Here is a 19,975-nt window from a genome sequence, read left to right on the forward strand (position 1 = left end):
TTAGAGATTACAAGACACAACAATGGATGAAAAAACAGCCAAGTTTCTAATTTGTGAGTGCTCGGGTCATAAAGTGCGCATAATTCATAGCCTTGCTTCCAAAGCAAAGAATATGTTAAAGTATGTTTCCAGATGCAATAATGGGTGGTCTGCGGCTATTTCTTCCTCTGCATAAATTGTTTGTCTTGAAATGCTGAAAATGTTTTGAACAGAAAGAACGCTTCCTTTTCAAGACCTGTCAGAACAGCTTTGCAATTAAAGAGTGGTAGATTTGTGATACAAGTGGCATCCAAATGCAAAGAAGATCAGAATGCACTCTGTGAAGCATTGCCAATGAGGCATCTCCGCCCATCTTTTTAAAGCTGTTTCATTTTCTAATGTACAATTTCTTGATAAATCAATATTCCATTCTCTTCCATTCTCTGAGTGGAGAACACTCAGAACTACTGCTTTGAAGGTGGAGTTTTTACTCATCACTGACTTTTCAGTAGGCTGCCTGCACTGCAATCCAAAAATATAAATAATATGAAATAAAAACCAGTTAAGAGCTCATAACTCTGAATTATGCATAATTTAGCCTTGCAAATATGAAGCTGGTTAAGTGCTCAGACTTAGTCCTCCTCTTCAGTGATAGATTATTACTACTACTACTATCTGATTGATATTTGGTGGTATGAAGTGAATGTGGTATCTTTTTCATTTCACTAGAAAAATAATACAAGACTCTCAAAAGCTTGCAGTTACCTCCATATTTAGTTGTGATTTCCCCAGAAGCGCTAAGGAATAAGTAGAAATAGTTTCTTTCAAAGTAAGTGACCACATAGACCAGCTCTGCTGGAAAACTGCACTTTTGTTTGCCAAGGCTCAGATGAATAATCAAGTTTCAGCTCCCAGAGCAAGAAACGCAGCATTGAAATTCAAGCATGCAATTTGTTATCCAAGGAAAAATAAGTTGGTGAAGCAAACTTTCTCATACAGTAGCTACTATAATTAGCCAGGGAAATTCAAAGAGAAAAACATAAAAATTGTTTTCTCAAAAGCACTCAAGCAATGAACCACAAACTAAACTGTGCAGGTACTGTGCAAAAATGGATGTAGTCAAAGCATGGGGTGAACACCAAGAATACATATGCTCACTAGCTTGAAGGATTACATACACTATTTGTTTTTGTAAAGTTCATTAAGATTTATTTTTTTTTAATTCAAAAAGCTAAAATGTTTAATAATAGTCAATCATAGGAGACATAGTTGAAGCTTGGAAACTAATTTTTAATATTGAGGTGGCTAGATGTCTCCCAGTCAGTGGAAGCACTAATTTGATGAGGGGACTACTATTTTTTTTTCCTTCGGATCCAAGCACATTAACAAAATTCAGGACTGAGAACACTGTAGAATTGCTGTGGTAAAAAAAAAAAACAACCCAGTAGGCTGTACAAAATACATATTTTGTTCTGCAAGTTTATTCTTTTACCAACAGCTGGAAGTTTGTGTGTTTAACAGATTGCAAGTTCACTCTGCTTCACTGTGATTGCAGCTATATATATACCTAAAAATAGATGCATTTGTTACACTTGAGGATATAAAAGCATGGAATCTGTGGAACACTATGGTACAGAGTGGGGCACTTGTTCAGGTGACGGTGTGAGGCATTGGCTAGTTTTTCATGCGGAGTTTGTTGCTACCTCAGTATCTGATTCTGTGTACCACTTGCTGATTCGAGAGAAATGTATTTGTGCTGCTAAGATTGGTAGATATAGGGAAGATGTGTTGCCTGAAAACCAGGAAAGGGATTTCTGGGAAAATTATTTTCAAGGGGCAATCTAGAGTTTGTGTCCCACATAACATATTTTTCTATAAATTCCAGCAGGACATGGTGTAGCAACACAGGGGCACGCTTCTTTTCATCATGTTCTAAGTTCATAGTTGAGTATTCAAACAGTTTAGCTTCCAATTTAATGGATAAGTGGGAGCTATGGGATTTGTAAAGAAAATAGGGATTCCAGATTAGGTTTACTAATTGTTCCCTGTGTATGCATTTTGTGGGGGATCTAATGAGTGATTGAGGGGATCTAAGGAGTGGCTGTTCAGCATCCCATGGATCTGTTAAGTAAGGATTTGACAGCGTAATTGCTCCAGTATGAAAAAGGGTACCAGGTCTTCCTTGTTTTATGCAGTGTATAAAAAAGGTCTCAAGAGGTGCTAATCTCTCTTTAATAGTTGAGTTATACAATCCAAGTGGGACAGGTGGTGAGTGCAGCAGTATTTGTTGATTACTGCATTGTTTATGTATGGGTCCAGTGTAGAGATATGTCTGTTTTAGGATATAAAATCCAACATATCTTGCATTTTCTACAGGGAATTGAAGAAGGCCTCACAGCAAGGAAGAAGCGTAAAGTGATTTCATTAAATGTAGAAAAACTACTAGTGCTGAAGTTGGAAACCCAAATTCTTAATCCAGTGCAAAAACTGAGCCTTCAATAGGTGAACACTTGCAGCAGATGTTTGATTGTTTATTTTACTAGATGAAATATTTTCCTGTATCTTCCATTCAAGAAAAATAAATAAATAAATAAATAAATATATACACACACATAAGCAGATGTGGGAGAATAGTGCTATCTCAAAATCTCTTTTCATATTAGTACTTCTGATCAATGGAAAAAAAGTTAGTCTTAGAAAACCTCACTGAAACATAACATCAGGAAAAATGTTATTTGGATAGAGCTCTAGTCCCCTAATAATAACTGATACAAATTACAGAATTTCTAAGTGCTGTACTGATGGAATAGATTATCAGATTATACAGCCGTATCCAAACGTTAGTAGAAACTATCACACATTAGTAGAAACTATCACACAGTTAAAGATTAGCTAAATAACTTACAAGTTTATTTCTGAATTGATGGTGCGTGCCTCCTTGTGAGCAAAATGCAGATCACAGATTCCTAATTGCCAGATAATACTTCTGCTGGGGACTACATTGGGCTTTCTTCCTAAAACAAATTCCTCCCCATTCAATGCAGTTTTCATTGCACCTTGCTACAAAATGCCATAACCCTGCAGGAATAAATAACTGAACCTTGCTGGCTGACTGCACCAGACATGAATCATTGACTCTGCTGTATATGGAAAGGGACAGGTTTGTTTGTAGAAGGAATTAAATCCCAGGGCCAAAAATCTCTGCAGGAAATCCTAAAAATAGCCAAACCTGGGAAGAAGCATGGAACAAGCTTTCCATTTTTAGCATCGTCACTTAATAAAATAGAGGTTTAGGAAACAACGTAAATCAACCACAACTATGATTTCTTACTTCTCTGAAGATCCTGCATACTGCCCATGTTCAGGTCTACACAGTGTCATGCACTATGCCTAGCAAGCCGGCTTTTCAGCAAATCATTTCAGCTTTATCAGCCATCAGTAATTAATCACATAAAGAATATGGAAGTTATGTTTATGGAGGATGAAAGATAACCCGGTATCCTTGCAAAATTGCTCTTGAATGCTGGATTCCCTTTTAAAATAATTATTCATCCTCCAGTCCTCAATATTTTACAGTCCCCTTTCATCAATCGTTGCACAGGCATAGTACAGAGGACTAATACAATGCAAACAGGACTAGAAAACATGACCTTGACCAGCTTGGAGGAACTGGGACTATTTTGATATAGAAAAAGGTGATTTGAGGGGAAACATCAAAATATAAAGGTAGAGAAAAGGAAAGGAAGGAAATAATCTTCTTCATGCTCATTATAGGCATGATAACAAGAAATGGGCTTAAACTGTAGCAAAGGAAATTTAGGTTAACCATAAAAAAAAAAATTCTAACAGCACAGCAATGCATGAGAAAATAATTCCTAGGCAAGAAGCAGAAACTGTTTCTGCAGGCTTTTACAAACAGGTTAGTCAAACATCTGTCAAGAATTGTTTACATGCAGCTGATGCTACTTGAAGAGAGAAGATAAGAGTAAATGATCTCTAAAAGTCCTTCCCAGCTTTATTTTTTTCATGACTCCATAATCAACATTGAAAGGAGCTTGGCATCACTCCCACTGAAAATAATGGTAGTTTGAAAAGTATTCCCTGATGGCACTCCAGATCTCCTCTGGTGCTAACCAAGGTGGAATCACGCGAGTCACAGTAGTGGGAAGTGGGACCTGGAGATCCAGCTATTGCTGGAAGTGGTCATTTATACAAAGTTGTACTTGTCATGCTCATCTTGTATAATCTTGCATTATCAAGCTCTTCACAAAAGCAGAGAAAATTTGATGCTACTTTCAGACTATTCTTCAGATTCTGTACTGAACTGAAGCCAATGAATAGCTGATAATGTTTCTTAGGTGGATGAGGAACTGATTTTAGTGTATAATTTCAAAATAAAATAGAACTTTTGATATATTTTTCTGAGCAAGTACTACTAAATCATCAGTAAACTCTAAAGAACATATTTTAATTTAAATGTACCAGAACTCATAAAAGCAACATATAACTCTCCTGCATCAATCTAAACAAGCCTTTGATGCAGCTCAGGATATGGCACAATGTGCTGCTGGCCATAGTTTGCTGTTTTCTAAACAAAAAATCCTCTTCCTCTATAAAAGCAAGCACAATTTATTCAAACAATATTTCTTCAATAGCTGGTATTTAGAATTTAATAATTTAAATCTCCGGAAATTGCAAAGAAAATTCCACCTGAAATTCACATTTGTACTTCAATCATGTTGCACTTTATGGCCAATCCTCCTCTGCTGTTTCCCCAAGAAAAAGATGCAGTCTTCTCTTGAATGCTTATGCTCTAAAATGCTCTAATAGCTTGTAGCGTAACTTGTTGTGCTTTTTGCATATTGAGACATTTTCAAGTAGTCAAAATCTCCCTACAAAAACTCCTTTTTCTCACAGTTGCAGTATGCTACCTAAGAGTCTTTATATATTTCCCCTGATGGTGACTAATCAGTATTTCTCTACTGTGGACTAAGACTCCTGCATGAGTATATTTGGCAGCAATTGTTTATCTACAGAAAGAATAATGGATTAATCTGCACTTCCCCCCCAAAAAAAACAACAAAAAGCCACACAAAACAGAGTATCTTCTATTCTGAGATACTGATCTGAAAATGCATCAAGAAATACTGAGGAAGAACTCTTAACTTCCTCATTGACTCAGACTTTCCTGCTGAGGCAATGCAGGAATCTGAAAATTAATGGATGATGTTAAGTGTAAGCCATACTATGAATGATTATTTATAAGTTTTTCTATTATGCTTGCAACAATGAATCTGAGAACATCTCAAACACTAATTTGCTCCCACTGCCACATCCTCACAAACAGCATCTCAGTTTTACAGACAGCACAGAGAAACATCATCCGTCCCTAAACATATGGGGGAACCAGTAAGAGCACAAGGACCAGCATCTGCTTTGGACGCACGTTTCAGTAGATGCAAATCCCAAGAGACCACATAGGAAATAGGTCCCTAAACGAGAAGGGAAAGAGATAAGAATATAGCACTGAAGCAGTTACATACCTGGAAGAAAGCACTGAATGATTCTAGCAGGACAAGTCTGAAGACTTGATGTGTCGTTATGAGTATCATGGTCATATATCACTCTCAGAGGACAAGCATCTGTTCACCCCAAACAAAATCAAACCATACTGCCTTACTGCATGTGCCCTGCAGCAAGGTAATAGGTATTTTAACTCCCACTTGCAGACAGAGGCAAGAGAAAATATCAAGGCCGTGTATCATTGAATCCTAAATTAAAAGTAATAAATACATATAAAAATAGCAGGAATTAAGCATAGAATGGGGGAAAAAGGTAGATACGTTTTCATCCTAAACTTTCTATAATTTTCATGTTGAGTCACTCAACCCTAAATATAGTTTGCAATTGTAATTTCTTTTGTAAGCATTCAATTTACACCCTAGCATGTTTTGAGCGCTTCAGACAACCTTATTGAAATGACAGAGTTAAAGTGACAAGGTTGGCCTTTTTCTGCTGCTGTTCAGATTCCTGCTTCCTGCTTAGCAATTTGGAAAATTCATCTAATATTAGCATTTTAGAGATACAAGAATTTTAGAAAGCTGAAGTTTATAAAAAGGAATTATTCTAAAAGTCCTTCATATTCAGGTGCTAGTTAAAAGTTTCTCCCTTTTGGACAGATTGTCCATCATATTTCTATGTTAATTAGTATTCAGTCACTTCCTAGCTCACCATCTTCTCTGTATGAACAATAACTTTATTTCAGTACACGATTTGTGTCTCAAATCCAAAAATATTTACAGAAACACTAAATTCATTCTTTTCCTTATTTTTATTTTTCATGTATTCAACTGATTCTTGGATTCTATACCTTTATGCATTCATGTAGGAGAAGCAATTTTTCAACCACTGGCCTATTTACATTGCATGGACCTGCTAATTCCTTATAATTGAGCTTATCCCTGTTGCTGTTACTACAGACATTTGTCTTTGCTGTATTTGTAAGTAAGATAAGAAAAATCGCCATCCAATTTTTTTATTTTTTTTTTTAATTCTTTTTCCTTTTTTAAACCTGGGTAACCATAGGCAGGAATAGCCCTACTATTCGTGAAGCCCATATACTTCAGGAACTACAGGATGTAGAGTGAGTGGTACAGCCCTCTGAAATACTTGGGCAGTTCTGCAGTCGGGTATGATCCACCAGAGCATAGGAGTTCTGAGACAACTGTTAGGCTCAAACGAATTGCAAAAAGCAGCATCTGGTGAGTTTTATGTTGTTGCCACTGTTTCACGTTCAGCAAAGAGCTAATCATTTGAATATGCTGTTTAGCTAGCTGTATCCATATGCATGGCCCTACATCCAGATGATAAAAGGATAGTGCAGAGATGTGGAAGTCAGCCTTAGCCTTCTACAGGCAGTGCTGACCTGGACCCAATGTGTCCAGTAATACATGAGCTAGCACATAGACATCTCTGAACTATACTCCCTATAGCTCTCAGTACAAGAATTATGAAACAGAACTATCCAGGGCACACAAGAAGTTGAGATGCAACCATAAGGGAAGATGTCCTAACAAGCATCTCTTCTATAGCAGTTGTGAGCTCATTAACCCCAACCTTCAGCTCTCAGCTATCTGTGGGTGGTTTGTATTAATATCTTTGCTGCACACATATAATCTCTTTCAGAGGACATTTCTAGTGATTTCCATAGTGAAGGAACAACCAGAAATGCTGCCAGTGATAAGGGAGTTCACTGGTACAATCTCACTCTTATTACAAGACAGAAAGTATCCCATTAAGATGTATTTTCTCAGTTTGCTCTTCAATTTTACTAATAGCAAGTTTTGAGATTTATGCCTTTTCCTCTTCCTTACGGTATAGTAATTGAATATATAGAACACAGAGTGTGGCTCTTCTTCCATTCTTCATCTTAAAAGTGTTTTACTTAGTGATAGTTATATTAATTTGTGTCCACAGGCTTTAAACCTAACTTCCTACAGTAGCTGCACAATATTGATTGAAAGAATCAAATGATTCCATCTATTGAGCAGTTCCAAAATTTAAGAGCTGCTTTTAAGTTAGAACTGCCCCTATCATGCTTTTAAACTGCTAAGAAAAGAAAGCTCTGACATCCTTCTGTCAACATTTTCCAGAACCACAAATTGCTCACGCATTAGAAATTGACTTGGAATGGCATAAAAAGGCTGTGAAGAAAATGTATTCCTGAAGTCTGGGCCTGCAAAGCCACTGTAATTTCAGAAAACACCATACAGCCTGAAAAGACAGCAGACACAAGGACTGAATTTAACTACAGATGATAACTCAATTTATTTTCTCTGTAGTCTAGTAACTCAATAAGTCCTTAATGGCTTCATAAATAAACAGATGGATGTCATCAAATGCCACAGAATGATAAATTTCATTGGTCTCTATATAATTTTGGGTAACTTTATATCAGAAATAGACAGTAGAAGCATCTTAGCCCAAAAGCTTGATAAAATAAGTGTGGGAAGGTAAATTATAAGTGATTGCATTGTCCCAGTGATGAATGAAAGCTTCCATGATGGTATGACTAAGAATCAGGGCAGGTCTCCATGTAACCATTTCTAGTGGTGGATTTCAAACAGATTTGTCTTCTGTTGATAGAGGTGCTTCTTTTCAAAGAATTTAAAGTTAGAGGAAGGAGAAATCGGTAATGGGACCCCTGTTGAAAGATTTAAATCATATATAACTTTATATCTGAAAGGTTTATGGCTCTAATTTATCCGTAAGCCATCTGCTCCACCTCCTATATCTTGACAGAATATAAAAGCAGACCACCAATTTCAAATAGGAAGAACACATATCATCCAGCGTGTTACCTGAGCAGGGATTTGTTCACTTCACCTCATTTTCCAACTCATCTCGAGTTAGACATCTGTTGGATCCTCAAGGTTTAGCAGGAGAAAATTTAAAATCATCTGCTTGCATTTGGGGAGGAATGTTGCCAAAAAGATCCTCAGTTTAGGTGGAGCTGTGCATTCATATCGACTGGATGCAGAAAAGAAAGGCCCTATTACTGCATGTTTTCTATGTGAGAAACAATGGGCCTTTGTATCAATACCAACAGTCAGTGTTGGAACAAATCACCTCTGAATGGCATTATCTAACTACCAAGTGTTTCCATGTGTATGAAATAAACCATGTGAGTGAAAGCTGGTTTTTTTTAATTATTATTTTTTAAATAAAATTTCTATTAAAAATGACAAATATACAACCTTTCTCAGAAAGATCTCGAATTGAGAACTTCACATGTTCCTCAGTTGCCTGCCTCTATCCTTTTTCTGCTATTGTTTTTTCCTTTGTTGACATTTACACAGTTCACGTCAAAAGAAGAAATGCAATTCACAATCTTTTTCAGTTATGGAAAGCTTAGTCTTGTAGAGTACCCAAGGATCTGCCTGAAAGTCAGTCAAAAGTGAAGACCTAACTTCTTCCTACATATGGATTACTTTTCTTTGTACATCTTATCAATTTCTTTGTGATTCCATAAGCCGTGCTAATCCTGTGGCCTTCTGCATGACTGAATAGGCATGAATCCCACTGGAAAAAAAAGTTATGATTTGATGGCTTGATATTACAAAAGTAACCAACCTTTATGCTTATTCAGTGATTAAAGAAAGATTAATACCTCTGCTTTTCCTGAGTCTGAATGATTAAGCTGATGAACCTACACTAACACTATGAATAGCATTCACCTACTCACAATATACAGTGCTCATTTTACAAATAGGCTTTGAAATAAATGCCATGCATCCAGAAAAACAAAAACAAAAACAAAACAAAAACAAAACAACAAAGCCACAACAACAACAACAAAAAAAACACCACATCCAGCAACATGAGTATAGCATTTATAGCCTGAGAAAGTAAACAAGACCAAGCTCTGTAAAATACCAGTGTGATTAGAAGAAACAATCACAGTAAGGAAATTTGAGCAGTGAGAAGAAGAGGATCAAAATATTAATAATATATGATTAATACATCAACAGAAAAGCAGTTACAGATGAACTGCCAGACATTCCTCAAGAAAAACCCTCAACTCTTCCATGACTTCTAAAAACATACAATGTAACTGCAATGTAGAAACCAACTAGCTTCCAGAGGACTGAGGCCATGTAGTTTTTGAATTTAGAAACTATGAAAACAGATGAAAAAGTTCCAACTGCAAAGAAACTTTTAGAGGCGAAGAAATGTGAAGTGAGAATTGTCAAAAGTCAAGTTAAACCTTGCCAAGGTTTATTAATGCAAATACCTAAAGGTTTTCAGTGTAGAAATCAAATGAAAGAGAAGAAAATATAGGAAAAATCGCTACACAGCGAGAGATGCAGTGAGATGGAGAACATCTAGATACTGCCCCAGAACTGAGTTAACTTTTTTCTACTGGTTTCAAGGAAAGAGAGAGAGAGAATGTTTATCAAAGAGGGCACAATTCAGAATGATAATGGCACAAGGGTTGGAAATAGAAACAACACAAGTTTTATGCATTGACACAGTTATCAGAACACTAGTTCTGTAAGAATGCAAGAAAACAAAGGTTGGTAACAGGGATGTTTAGTAATCTGTCAAACAGTGGCATATAAATTGAGAAAAGTAAATGCTGCTTATTTCATATTAAAAGCTGTCTAGACTCAAGAAAAAAAATCAGTTATTTATTGATTACACTTAGCTATACAATACTTGGCAGGGAAGAATAATTAAAGTCAGGTAAATGGAAAAGGTGCAAAACACATCCATATTTCATCAAAGACTGTGCCAGACCAATCAGACCACATTCTTTTCAATGTTAATTGATTTTCTAGATAAGAACATGGTTAAGATTATTCTATCTAGACTTTTGAAAGGCATTCTACACAGTGGGATAGTATCAGTGGACACAAAAATGATCTATATTACAGAATTACAGAGAGCAGACAACTACATGAAGGAGAGAAAACAAAGTGTAGTTGTAACAAAGGAGACAGGTGAAGATATAGCACGGCAACAAGAATCAATCTTTTGACCAGTCTTGTTTAATATTTTCATTAAAGATTTTGGCATACAAATAGGGCCATGCTGTTGAAATTTAATCATGACAAACACTGGTATGTAGCATCAACACAGAGAAGGAGTAGAATACGAAAGAGAGTTGCATGACCTCAAGTATTCAAGGAATATAAATGTAATCATTCTCCTGTTCTAAATTCAAAGTTTTATTTTGGAGCAAGCAGAACCTTATGTTGGACACAGAATGACCAAGTTGAAAAATGATACAGTTGTTAAAAAAAAAAAAAGTAAACATTCAATGGGATCCAGCAAGGAAATGTAAGGAAATGTCCAGATGGGACTCCAAATGGCACTCCAAGTACGACTTCTCTATGAAAGTTAAAAAAAAAAAAAAAAAAAAAAAAGAAAAAAAAAAAAAAAGCTAAAGCTAAAACTGGGACAGTGCTACAAAGATGCTCAGAGGAAAAGAAGAACGTTTTTCAAGTAGACGTTATTTGCCTTTGCCTGAAGGATAATGATTCTTTCACAGTCAAAAACTTTGGACCATGAGCATCTACCACTGTCTCTGTATTTTTCATGAGTGGGGAGCAAAAATTGGCAAATTGACATTTGAACGTGAGTGGAAAATGAGTCAGCCAATACCACAAACAACTGAGGAGATGTTCATGGCCATGCTTATAATTCACAGTATTCAGAAGTTTTACAGCATCGTCAAGTTTTATTTCAGTCCCCATTTTGCATTTACAGATGCAAAAGGGCCCAAAGGAAAAATGTCTATGTTCTTAATACTCTGAAGGAACTGTGGTAATTTTTGTTTGAACAATGAATAACTATGTGTCAAATAAATGTTTATAATATTTAACAGTTTTTACTAATGTCTCATTTTATTGACCCCCTCTAAGGCAGGAAGTCCAGTGATAAAGTTGTAAAACAATCATCTCAGCCGCCTTTGTTTTCTTTGATAGCTATATAGCATGAAGCTTTTATCGGCCAATCAATAAGTTACTTTGGCCAAGATTTGTGACACAATGCTAACATCATACAGTATGTTCTTCATTTTAAATTGCTTACATCCCTTTTCAAATAAATACTTCAGAAATAAAAAGGAATCAAGATTCTATGACTAGAATGATGCAAAAAGTAATTTATAACACATCCACCTAAAATTCTTAACAATAAGACCAGACAAAAATCAATACTCACTTCATACCTCATCATTCACAAACCATAGCATGCTAAGAACCTCAATGTTTTTTTTGTTTTGTTTTGTTTTTAGGTGAAGACTTTACCCTGAAGGTTGCAAATAATTGCTTTGGGTTTTGGGCAAGGGTGTGAAGCTGTTTGGTTGGCCACTGGGTCTTATTATCTACTTTGTTTTTGCTATTGCCATAAATATTTTTTTAAGTAATCATCAGCACCATCTGCTACTTACCACTGTGTTCTTTTCACAGTGTCAATACTAAAAACACAGTCTGCTCCATCATTTGATGCAGTGCAGAAGAACAAAATTAAGCAGAAAATAGTCATGCCAAAAATAGGCATAACTATTTAAAAGAAAGCAACTTCTGTAAAATAAGCTTCAGAATAGATGACTGCAGGTTTCACTGAGTTTTAAAGAGTTGTTTTGCCAAGCATCTCTAGTTAACAAGAATGAACTCTTTTGTACTTCTTTTGAGACAAGACACTTGACAAACTCACCCATCCATCTAAAAATGAAAGTTACTCTTCAGTAAGTCAATTAGTCTTACTTACAGTTACCAATCTCTTTCAAAGAGCATTTTGATTTTCTCATACATTTCAATTCTGTTTTTTGAACATTTCACTGGCAACATATTGTTTACTAAGGTAGAACATCTCTCAACTTAATTACCAAAATTTATTTCTGCATGAAATACTCTAGTCATGCTTTATATCACAGAGAGATTTAACTCAATCTTCAGTCTAGATGGTGAAAGTTAACAAAAAAAAATAATTATGTTTCATAAGATAAACATTCAAAAAAAAATCTGTTCATATTTAGTAGTTCAAAATAATTCACCTTATCTGCAGAGTTTGGAGTCAAATAAATACAATCATATATCCACAAGCTAAGCTACGTGACTTGGCACTCCATGGATTCTCCATGCATTTCTATAAGATGGATCTATAGCTTTTCTGGAGACAAGGTGGTTTTTTGTGCCTCTCCCATTGGAATGGTGAATTATATGGCAATAGAAACCCTGCTTGGGTTTTGGTCCAGACAAAATGCCTGACTCACCAAGTCCTGAATTTTAACACAAGTTGAAGGCATCTATGGTGATGTGCTGTAATACATAGTTTGGCTCATTCCCAGCTGCATATCATCACTTCGGAGCAGATAAATAGAAATGATTTTTTTTCTTTCAGTATTTCATAGCAGAAATCTTGTTATCCTGTTTTTTTCCCTCCCTTTCTGGTGGGTGTTACGATGAATACAGTTTTACTCAATGCTTTTATAATGCTTTCCCTATTTACCTATCACTTTATCCTATCTAAATAGTATTGTTAGATTATAAATATGAAAGCATTTTAAATACATCCATTCCATCAATAACACACAGAAAACAAGCTAAAAATCTGTCTCCAAAACTACAAATAATGAGATGACACTCTATAGAGGCAGTCTGGTATAGAACAAAGAGCAGAATGATGCAGAAAAACATGTACACATGTAGGGTGCCCTGGTAATGCTTTGATGGGACTAATAGGCTGAAGAAAAAGAGAAAACAGAGCCATGCTTTGTTTTCTTTAGACATATCCTTTTCACAATTTTTCTTTCCCTCTAGTAGTATTATATTTCAGAGTCTAATTAACCTACCAGCTATGAATATCTTCCTTTTTCTTCCCATCTCCACTTTTCTTCTCCTGGTATCTATTATTCATGGTCTTTCTTCACATGAGCGCCCTATATATATATATTACATACGTATATACATACACATGCACACAAAAAAACTGGAAGTCTTACTTCTCAATGAAGGAAGCAGGGGGAAAAAAAATCCTTTTATACAAACTCTCCGCTAGGTTAAGCGATTCTCCTTCTTGTTGCCTTTTACTTGTAGTTACCAATCCAAATGTGCTTATAAAACACTGCATGCAATATTCTCAGGACTGTCTAGTCTAGAAAAAAGGAGGCTCAGGGGAGACTTTATTATTCTCTGTAACTGTCTCAAAGGAGGTTGTTTTGAGTCAGGGTTCAGTCTCTTTTCCCAAGCAACAAGCTACAGGACAAGAGGAAATGGCCTCAGGTTGACCCCAGAGAAGTATAGGTTGGGTGCTAGGAAAAATTTATTCACTGAAAGGACTGTGAAATTACCATCCTCAAAGAGATATTTAAAAGATATATAGATGTAATGCTTAGGGATATGTTCACTGGTAGACTTGGTAGTGCTGGGTTAACAGTTGGTCTTGATGGTCTTAAAGAAGTTTCCAATACACATGTATCTATGATTCTATAAATCTATGAAAACTATTACATATAGTTTTGTTTCCAAGGCTCAGAACAATTGAGTAATATCATTAAAATAATACTTTATAACATGTTATTTCATATTTATATTAATATGTCTCATATGTATAATAATTTGGAATTTTAATCAGGGAAAATTAGAAATAATACTAAGAAACCCTTATTACTGAAAACCTCATGCAGAGCTAATTGTCTTGTAGAACAATTAATGAATTCATTATTTGTTAAGATGGTGAGTACAGCGAAGGCAGATGGCATGGTAATTTTATTGACTCTGTGATCCTACTGTAGTGTGCTGATTGGGTAGGATTGAATGCCACAGTCAATGCAGACCGAAGTTCTGTTTTGATTCATAAATATCAGAGAGCAATTTTCAAATAGATCTGTAGGAGAGACCCAATGAATATAAAATCTTGCTATGAGCATTTCTATACAATAGAATGTTGCATGAAGTTTTCCAAAATGCACATTCCACAATCTACACTACAAGTTATTTCCACAGAAGTTGCTCTGTTAACCAATACATTTTATTTAGATTTTGATTTCAATTTGCAGGTCATATTTTAATGTCTAAAGTTAGACTTAGTCATAGTCATTTAGATGTTCTTTGGGGCTTAATAGAGAGAGACACACACATACAATCTCAACATCACTTGGCTCACTATCTTAATAGAAAAACACACCTTTACTGGACAATTCTACATGCTAGGGAAATTTTGCTTTGTGAAAGTAATGTATCAGCATGTAAATAATTCACGAATCGCATCCCTTGATTCTGGTGTTTGTTTGTTTTTAAAATGCTCTAGTTTCCTGTTTCTCCTTGAGCTTTAGAGCACTTACTGGCCTTCTCTGAGAATGATGCAAACATTTATCACAGAGTTCTATAAACTTTTTGTACAGTACCTTGATACCTCAAAGTGTGGGATTTAGCTGGCTTTAATAATAATGATGACATGATCACAGTTCTTTTAGCAGAATTTATCACACTACCAGGCTATTCTTTCTGCATTGCCCAATATATCACCAGAGTTGTATTAAGACCTTGAAGGAGTTATTCTTGGTCTTTCCACTGCTGGTAATTCATTGGCACCTCTTTCTGCAGTAAGCAATTTATATATTATCCTCTTGTTCCTCCTATATTTTTGTCTAGCCTCTTTTGTTCAATACTCTTTGAGACACATAATTTAGTTCTTTTTACAGATCTGGTTGCAGCTGCTCTCATTATTAGATCTCTTGACATTAAGTAGTGAGTAAGCTATTTAAAGCATGGGGTCAGACACTAAAAGCAAGCACAAATGTCCCCTACCTTCTAACATATCACAAAACCTGCAGGACATGTTCACTGCAATGGTTGCTTTTTACAGTGATGCATATGTAATAATATGCTCAGAGATTGTATAAAGAATCCATATTTCCTCTGATCTCTAAATTCTGACCTGATTACTCAGATGCAATGTAACTAATGAGACAACAGAAAAATGAGCAATCATGTTCTATCAGTCTAGCCACAGTAGATGTTTTTTCATCACTAACATTCCTTTATGTTTTATGCTGATTATTCTAATTTATAATTCAGTAATTTCTATTTTAATCCAAGAAAAATTTATTTAAAACCATTTTCTACTCTTTAACTAATGTTAAACATTTTAATTACATCAACTTAGTCAAGTTTTGCATGCTCATAGAACTAAACATCAAAAGCCTCTTTCTGTAAAGTTCTGAACATTTTCTGCAGGACATAGAGAACTCTCAGGTCTCCAATGGGACATATGGTCCTGCTAGAGAAGCTTTTGCCATGCATAGCCTTTGGCCAAAGCCCACCATCTGTAGTTTCAAGTTTTCTTCCAGCTGCTGATAAAGGTGAAGTATAGAACATATGCTGTAGAAACAGTAACCTTTACATTGGAATTATTATTATTTTTTTAAACATTCAGGGAGACTATTTAAGCACACTGTTCACTAATATAAACATGGGAAACAAATAAAACCCACTTTTGAGCACAGCAGGTTATAAAAACATATGAGTACAGCCCTAATAACTCCATTACAGAATAGCTTAGTTATTAATGAAAATACCAGCGTTCTTCATTTTGAAGAAAACATGATGCACAGCAATACAGGTAGTCTCTCGTATTTCAGACATACACCCACAAAAACAAAACCCACAGTCTCTCACTGTGAACTAAAAATCAGTATCTTTGACGTATCATTTAAACAAATGTTTGACACATTGTCCGTTTTATCCTAGAATGATCCCAATAAGCATGAAAATGATTATATGCAAGTAATGGATGATTCTAAAATTACCTGGTAAGACATAATTGCTGAATATATTACTTACATCCACCTAAATATCATTGTTTTAACCTAGCTTGGGTCATAAGGGAAACCAACTGCACAGCAAACATATGTCTGCTATACAAAACTTCCACATCATTTCAAATGACTTGGCACAGTTCACAGCATCTGCTCCCTGAAAGCCCAGGAAAGAAGCAGCAGGTAGTGCTGCAGGACAGGAACGAAGTGAATTAGTGGAGTTACAGGGATGCCAACAAACTTGCATAATAGCTTCTGCCAGACTATGCATGGTTACGTACAGTGAAGGCAGTTCACGAGTACCAAAATTCATTACACTTAGGAAAAATGATTATAGCAATATAGTCTGATATAATCTAATGGTTGAATCAGCATGGCTGCACATCTCAAGCACTCCTATTCGCTTGTGACCCTGAAGAAAGTGGGAGTTGCAGATGGGGACTAAAAAAAGTCAGATGTTTCTAAATAATAAAGTGTCATAATGAGCAACGGAGGAAAAGGATTTAAAATATGTACTACAAAGCTGATTGAAAGTAAGTAATAAAATAGAGGAAGACAATTTATATACAAAGAGGTATGTTCTTTCACATTGAGAGACTGAAATGACACATCTGTTGCATTGTTGAACTCAACTACAGGTTTGAAATGCCTATTTGCACTGTATTTCATATGCAGCAAAGATCAGCAATTACTTCTTAAAAGATTTAAATAGTGAGTAGAAACTGATGACGAAGCAACTAGTTAAGCACATTTTACTGCAGAAGAGCACACAGACAAATCGAAAACAAACAACAACAAAAAAACATTGTAAGCTCCAGTTCAACAATTAGCTTTAATTTCTTTCATTATGTTTTGTTTTTCCTTGTCAGACCATAAACACCTTTGTTTTGTTTTCATTTCCTTAAAACATGAATAGAGAATACTTTAAATATCCTTCCTCTTTCATTGCTGTTTTCAGAGCACTTAAATTTATATACTTTTTCCAGGCAATGCATTTCACAAAGTATTAGTAACATTTGTTTTCCTAGCACATACAGAAATTCCAAGCCACAAACTGCATTTTAAGAACAAAATCCTCATCTCAGAACTCAGGAAGAAAACAAACAAGCAAACACAACCAAACAAAATAACAGAGGATCATAAAGCACAAAAGAGAAGACAGCTGAGCTTATTTCAAACAGAAGTCAACTGAGTTTGCCCTCATCATCATTACTCAGTACTTTTTAATCTCTTAAATGGATTTTAAAGGTTAAGATGAACTCTTTTTGGCTCTTAATAATAGAAGCTAGCCTTAAAGCATATTTTCTGGCTTGAAGGAGTATTTTTGGTCCATACCATGCAGCATATCATTAGTTGCAAAGGTGTACATTTTGGTGAACCCTCCAACGGATTCTGAAATAGCAAAGTGCTCATCTCTGCAGTGCCAGACTACTGTCTGAACTTTGTTATCATTTCCATTTTGTATCACATCATTGTAGGCAGTATTTAAAAGATCTAAAAATCGTATGTAGGTTCCTCCTGCTTAGGAGGTGTGGCTGTAATGGTTTTGTACAGCAGTCTAACAGAGATCAGGTAAGACAGATCACCATGACAAGTACTTCCAGGTAATGCAAATGCTGTTTTAAAATAAACCAGGATTATTTCCACTGTGGACATGTTCCTAATAAAGCAGGCAGATTCACTCACAAAATCCCAGGATTCATTTAACAGGCATTCTAGTAAATGTTAACATTTTCAATGAATCCCAAACAGCATAGCGTTGGCATTTATTTCTCTTGGTGCAAAGAAACTTATGTAGTGCACTCAACATAAAATCAAGAGAGAATAATCACTGGTGTTCCCTTTCCAGAATCGTTTATAGCAAATGAACTGAGACTGTAGAAGTGGTCACACATGAAAATGTTCTGTCCTGCAAAAAAAAAACCCACCTGGTATGCAGTAGCATGCTTCTACGCTTCCTGAAATATATGTATGCACACCAGCCTAGATTGCCGCTAGGCTTCTTATATTAGATATCACATCAAAATTCCAGATGAAAATTCCTCATTAAACAGTGACACCTTGACTGAACAGCTCCTTGCATTCATATACTGTACGTTATTTTGTATGTGAGCAGTTGTCCACGCAGACTGCATTGCAGGAGGACGGAGGTAATGCCCACCAGCACAAGCCTTACCTGACTGACCCGGGGGTGGGACTCCTGATGATCCTCTTGGCAGGCATAAAAATACTGTGAGGACAGCAGCTTTGTTTCCTGAACACGGCTCGATGGCAATTGGTTTGGGAGCACCCTGGAAAAGGAAGGGACTCGTGTAACACCTGATAGAGACTTCTGTTATATTTTTATTTGTACTTCTTTATTTTAAGGTTCACTGTAACAGTATGAAGATATTTCTTTCCCAGTTAGCTCTTTGCTTTCAAGCAGATCGTCCTACTTGTATTAACTGACTGAAAAATGGGCTTTAACAGCCCACACTGCAAATCTAATCAAACTGAAAAAAATGAAATGATCATAAAGGCAGCAAAATTGCTCTTCTCATTTTATACCTGACTAGATGTAGCAATTCCAACTTCTTAAGCTTAGAAAATGGCAAAACATTTTTGAAACACACAACAGTATCTGAGAATACTAGAATTTCCCATACTGTAAGAAGTATCTGCCTGAAAGAATTGTGTTCCTATAGCCAACTACTACCTAACCATCTTCCAATGTCAAAACCATTAAATAAGAAAAAAAAAAATAATTGTATATATATATATATGTACATATGTATGTACTGTAGAGAGAGAGATCATTCATAAATTTCCCAGACCTATAAGTCTGTCTTCTCTGAATCTGTCCAGGTAAACAAACGGTTTCCTTGAGGCACATCCTTCCTGATATTTTTTTTAAAATATTTTTTCAATTTTTATTTTCTAAACATAGACAAAACAGGTGCAGTGTTACTTATTTAAATAAACTCAGAAACTCCCTTCAAATGTTGGTTGCTCAAGTATCACCTTACTTTGTCTCATACAAAACTAAGATAACAGTGCTTATCCTGGCAGGAGGTATCTGCTGTTACTAAGCATTTCTCTTTCATTAACTACACAGATCTTCTAATTTACAGTTAGCTTTTGAATAAATGGTTACTACCATCTTGCTCCCAGCTTTCCAAGACATGGGATCCAGAAGGAAGCAGAGCAGCCTACAAAGCAATGGAATGGTAAGTTCCTAATACCACAATTTATTATGTTTCCATATTTACACCATTCTGTATTTTGTGCTTGCTAACAGATAGGCATTTCACTTTTGAGAGCTTAAATGTTTAGTCAACCGCTAAAGATATTTGTGAAAACATTAGGTCAAAATCAGCATAAGCGTTTGTTTCTGTTCTGGTTTGTACATTTTTAGAATGTCTGTCATGTTCCAAAGCAAAATACCAGTTTGATGTTTTCATTCAAAATTCAAAGCCATAAAACTTTCCATTTACATGCAAAATGCAAAGTATATATATAAATGTCAACTGATTCAAATATCCTAAGAAGAATGAGAGTCTAGCCAAGTTAAATACACTGTGAAGTACTAGATAGAAAGAAAACAAAGGCGCTTCCATCATTGGAAGAAATTATTTTCCATTCTTCTACCTCCAAGTAACCAACATTTATTACTGCTCAGCAGAGATAAGG

The 19,975-nt window shown here is 35.6% G+C and overlaps 1 protein-coding gene across 6 annotated transcripts in view; it reads right to left on the reverse strand.

Moving 5' to 3' along the window:
• Nucleotides 1-19,975, reverse strand: part of ATRNL1 (attractin like 1) — a 425,431-nt gene that overhangs the window by 33,539 nt on the left and 371,917 nt on the right. For 4 of the 6 annotated variants that reach the window (XM_052678077.1, XM_052678074.1, XM_052678081.1 and 1 more), the window contains one exon: nt 18,483-18,597. In XM_052678077.1, the coding sequence (XP_052534037.1) occupies nt 18,483-18,597 (115 nt within the window). Of the gene's footprint in view, nt 1-8,690; nt 9,061-17,124; nt 18,216-18,482; nt 18,598-19,975 lie in introns of those variants that run through there. The other 2 variants (XM_052678076.1, XM_052678075.1) reach the window with 2 other exon arrangements.

The sequence above is a fragment of the Tympanuchus pallidicinctus genome, unplaced genomic scaffold, assembly GCF_026119805.1.
Source record: "Tympanuchus pallidicinctus isolate F22 unplaced genomic scaffold, pur_lepc_1.0 scaffold16, whole genome shotgun sequence".
Taxonomy (NCBI): domain Eukaryota; kingdom Metazoa; phylum Chordata; class Aves; order Galliformes; family Phasianidae; genus Tympanuchus; species Tympanuchus pallidicinctus.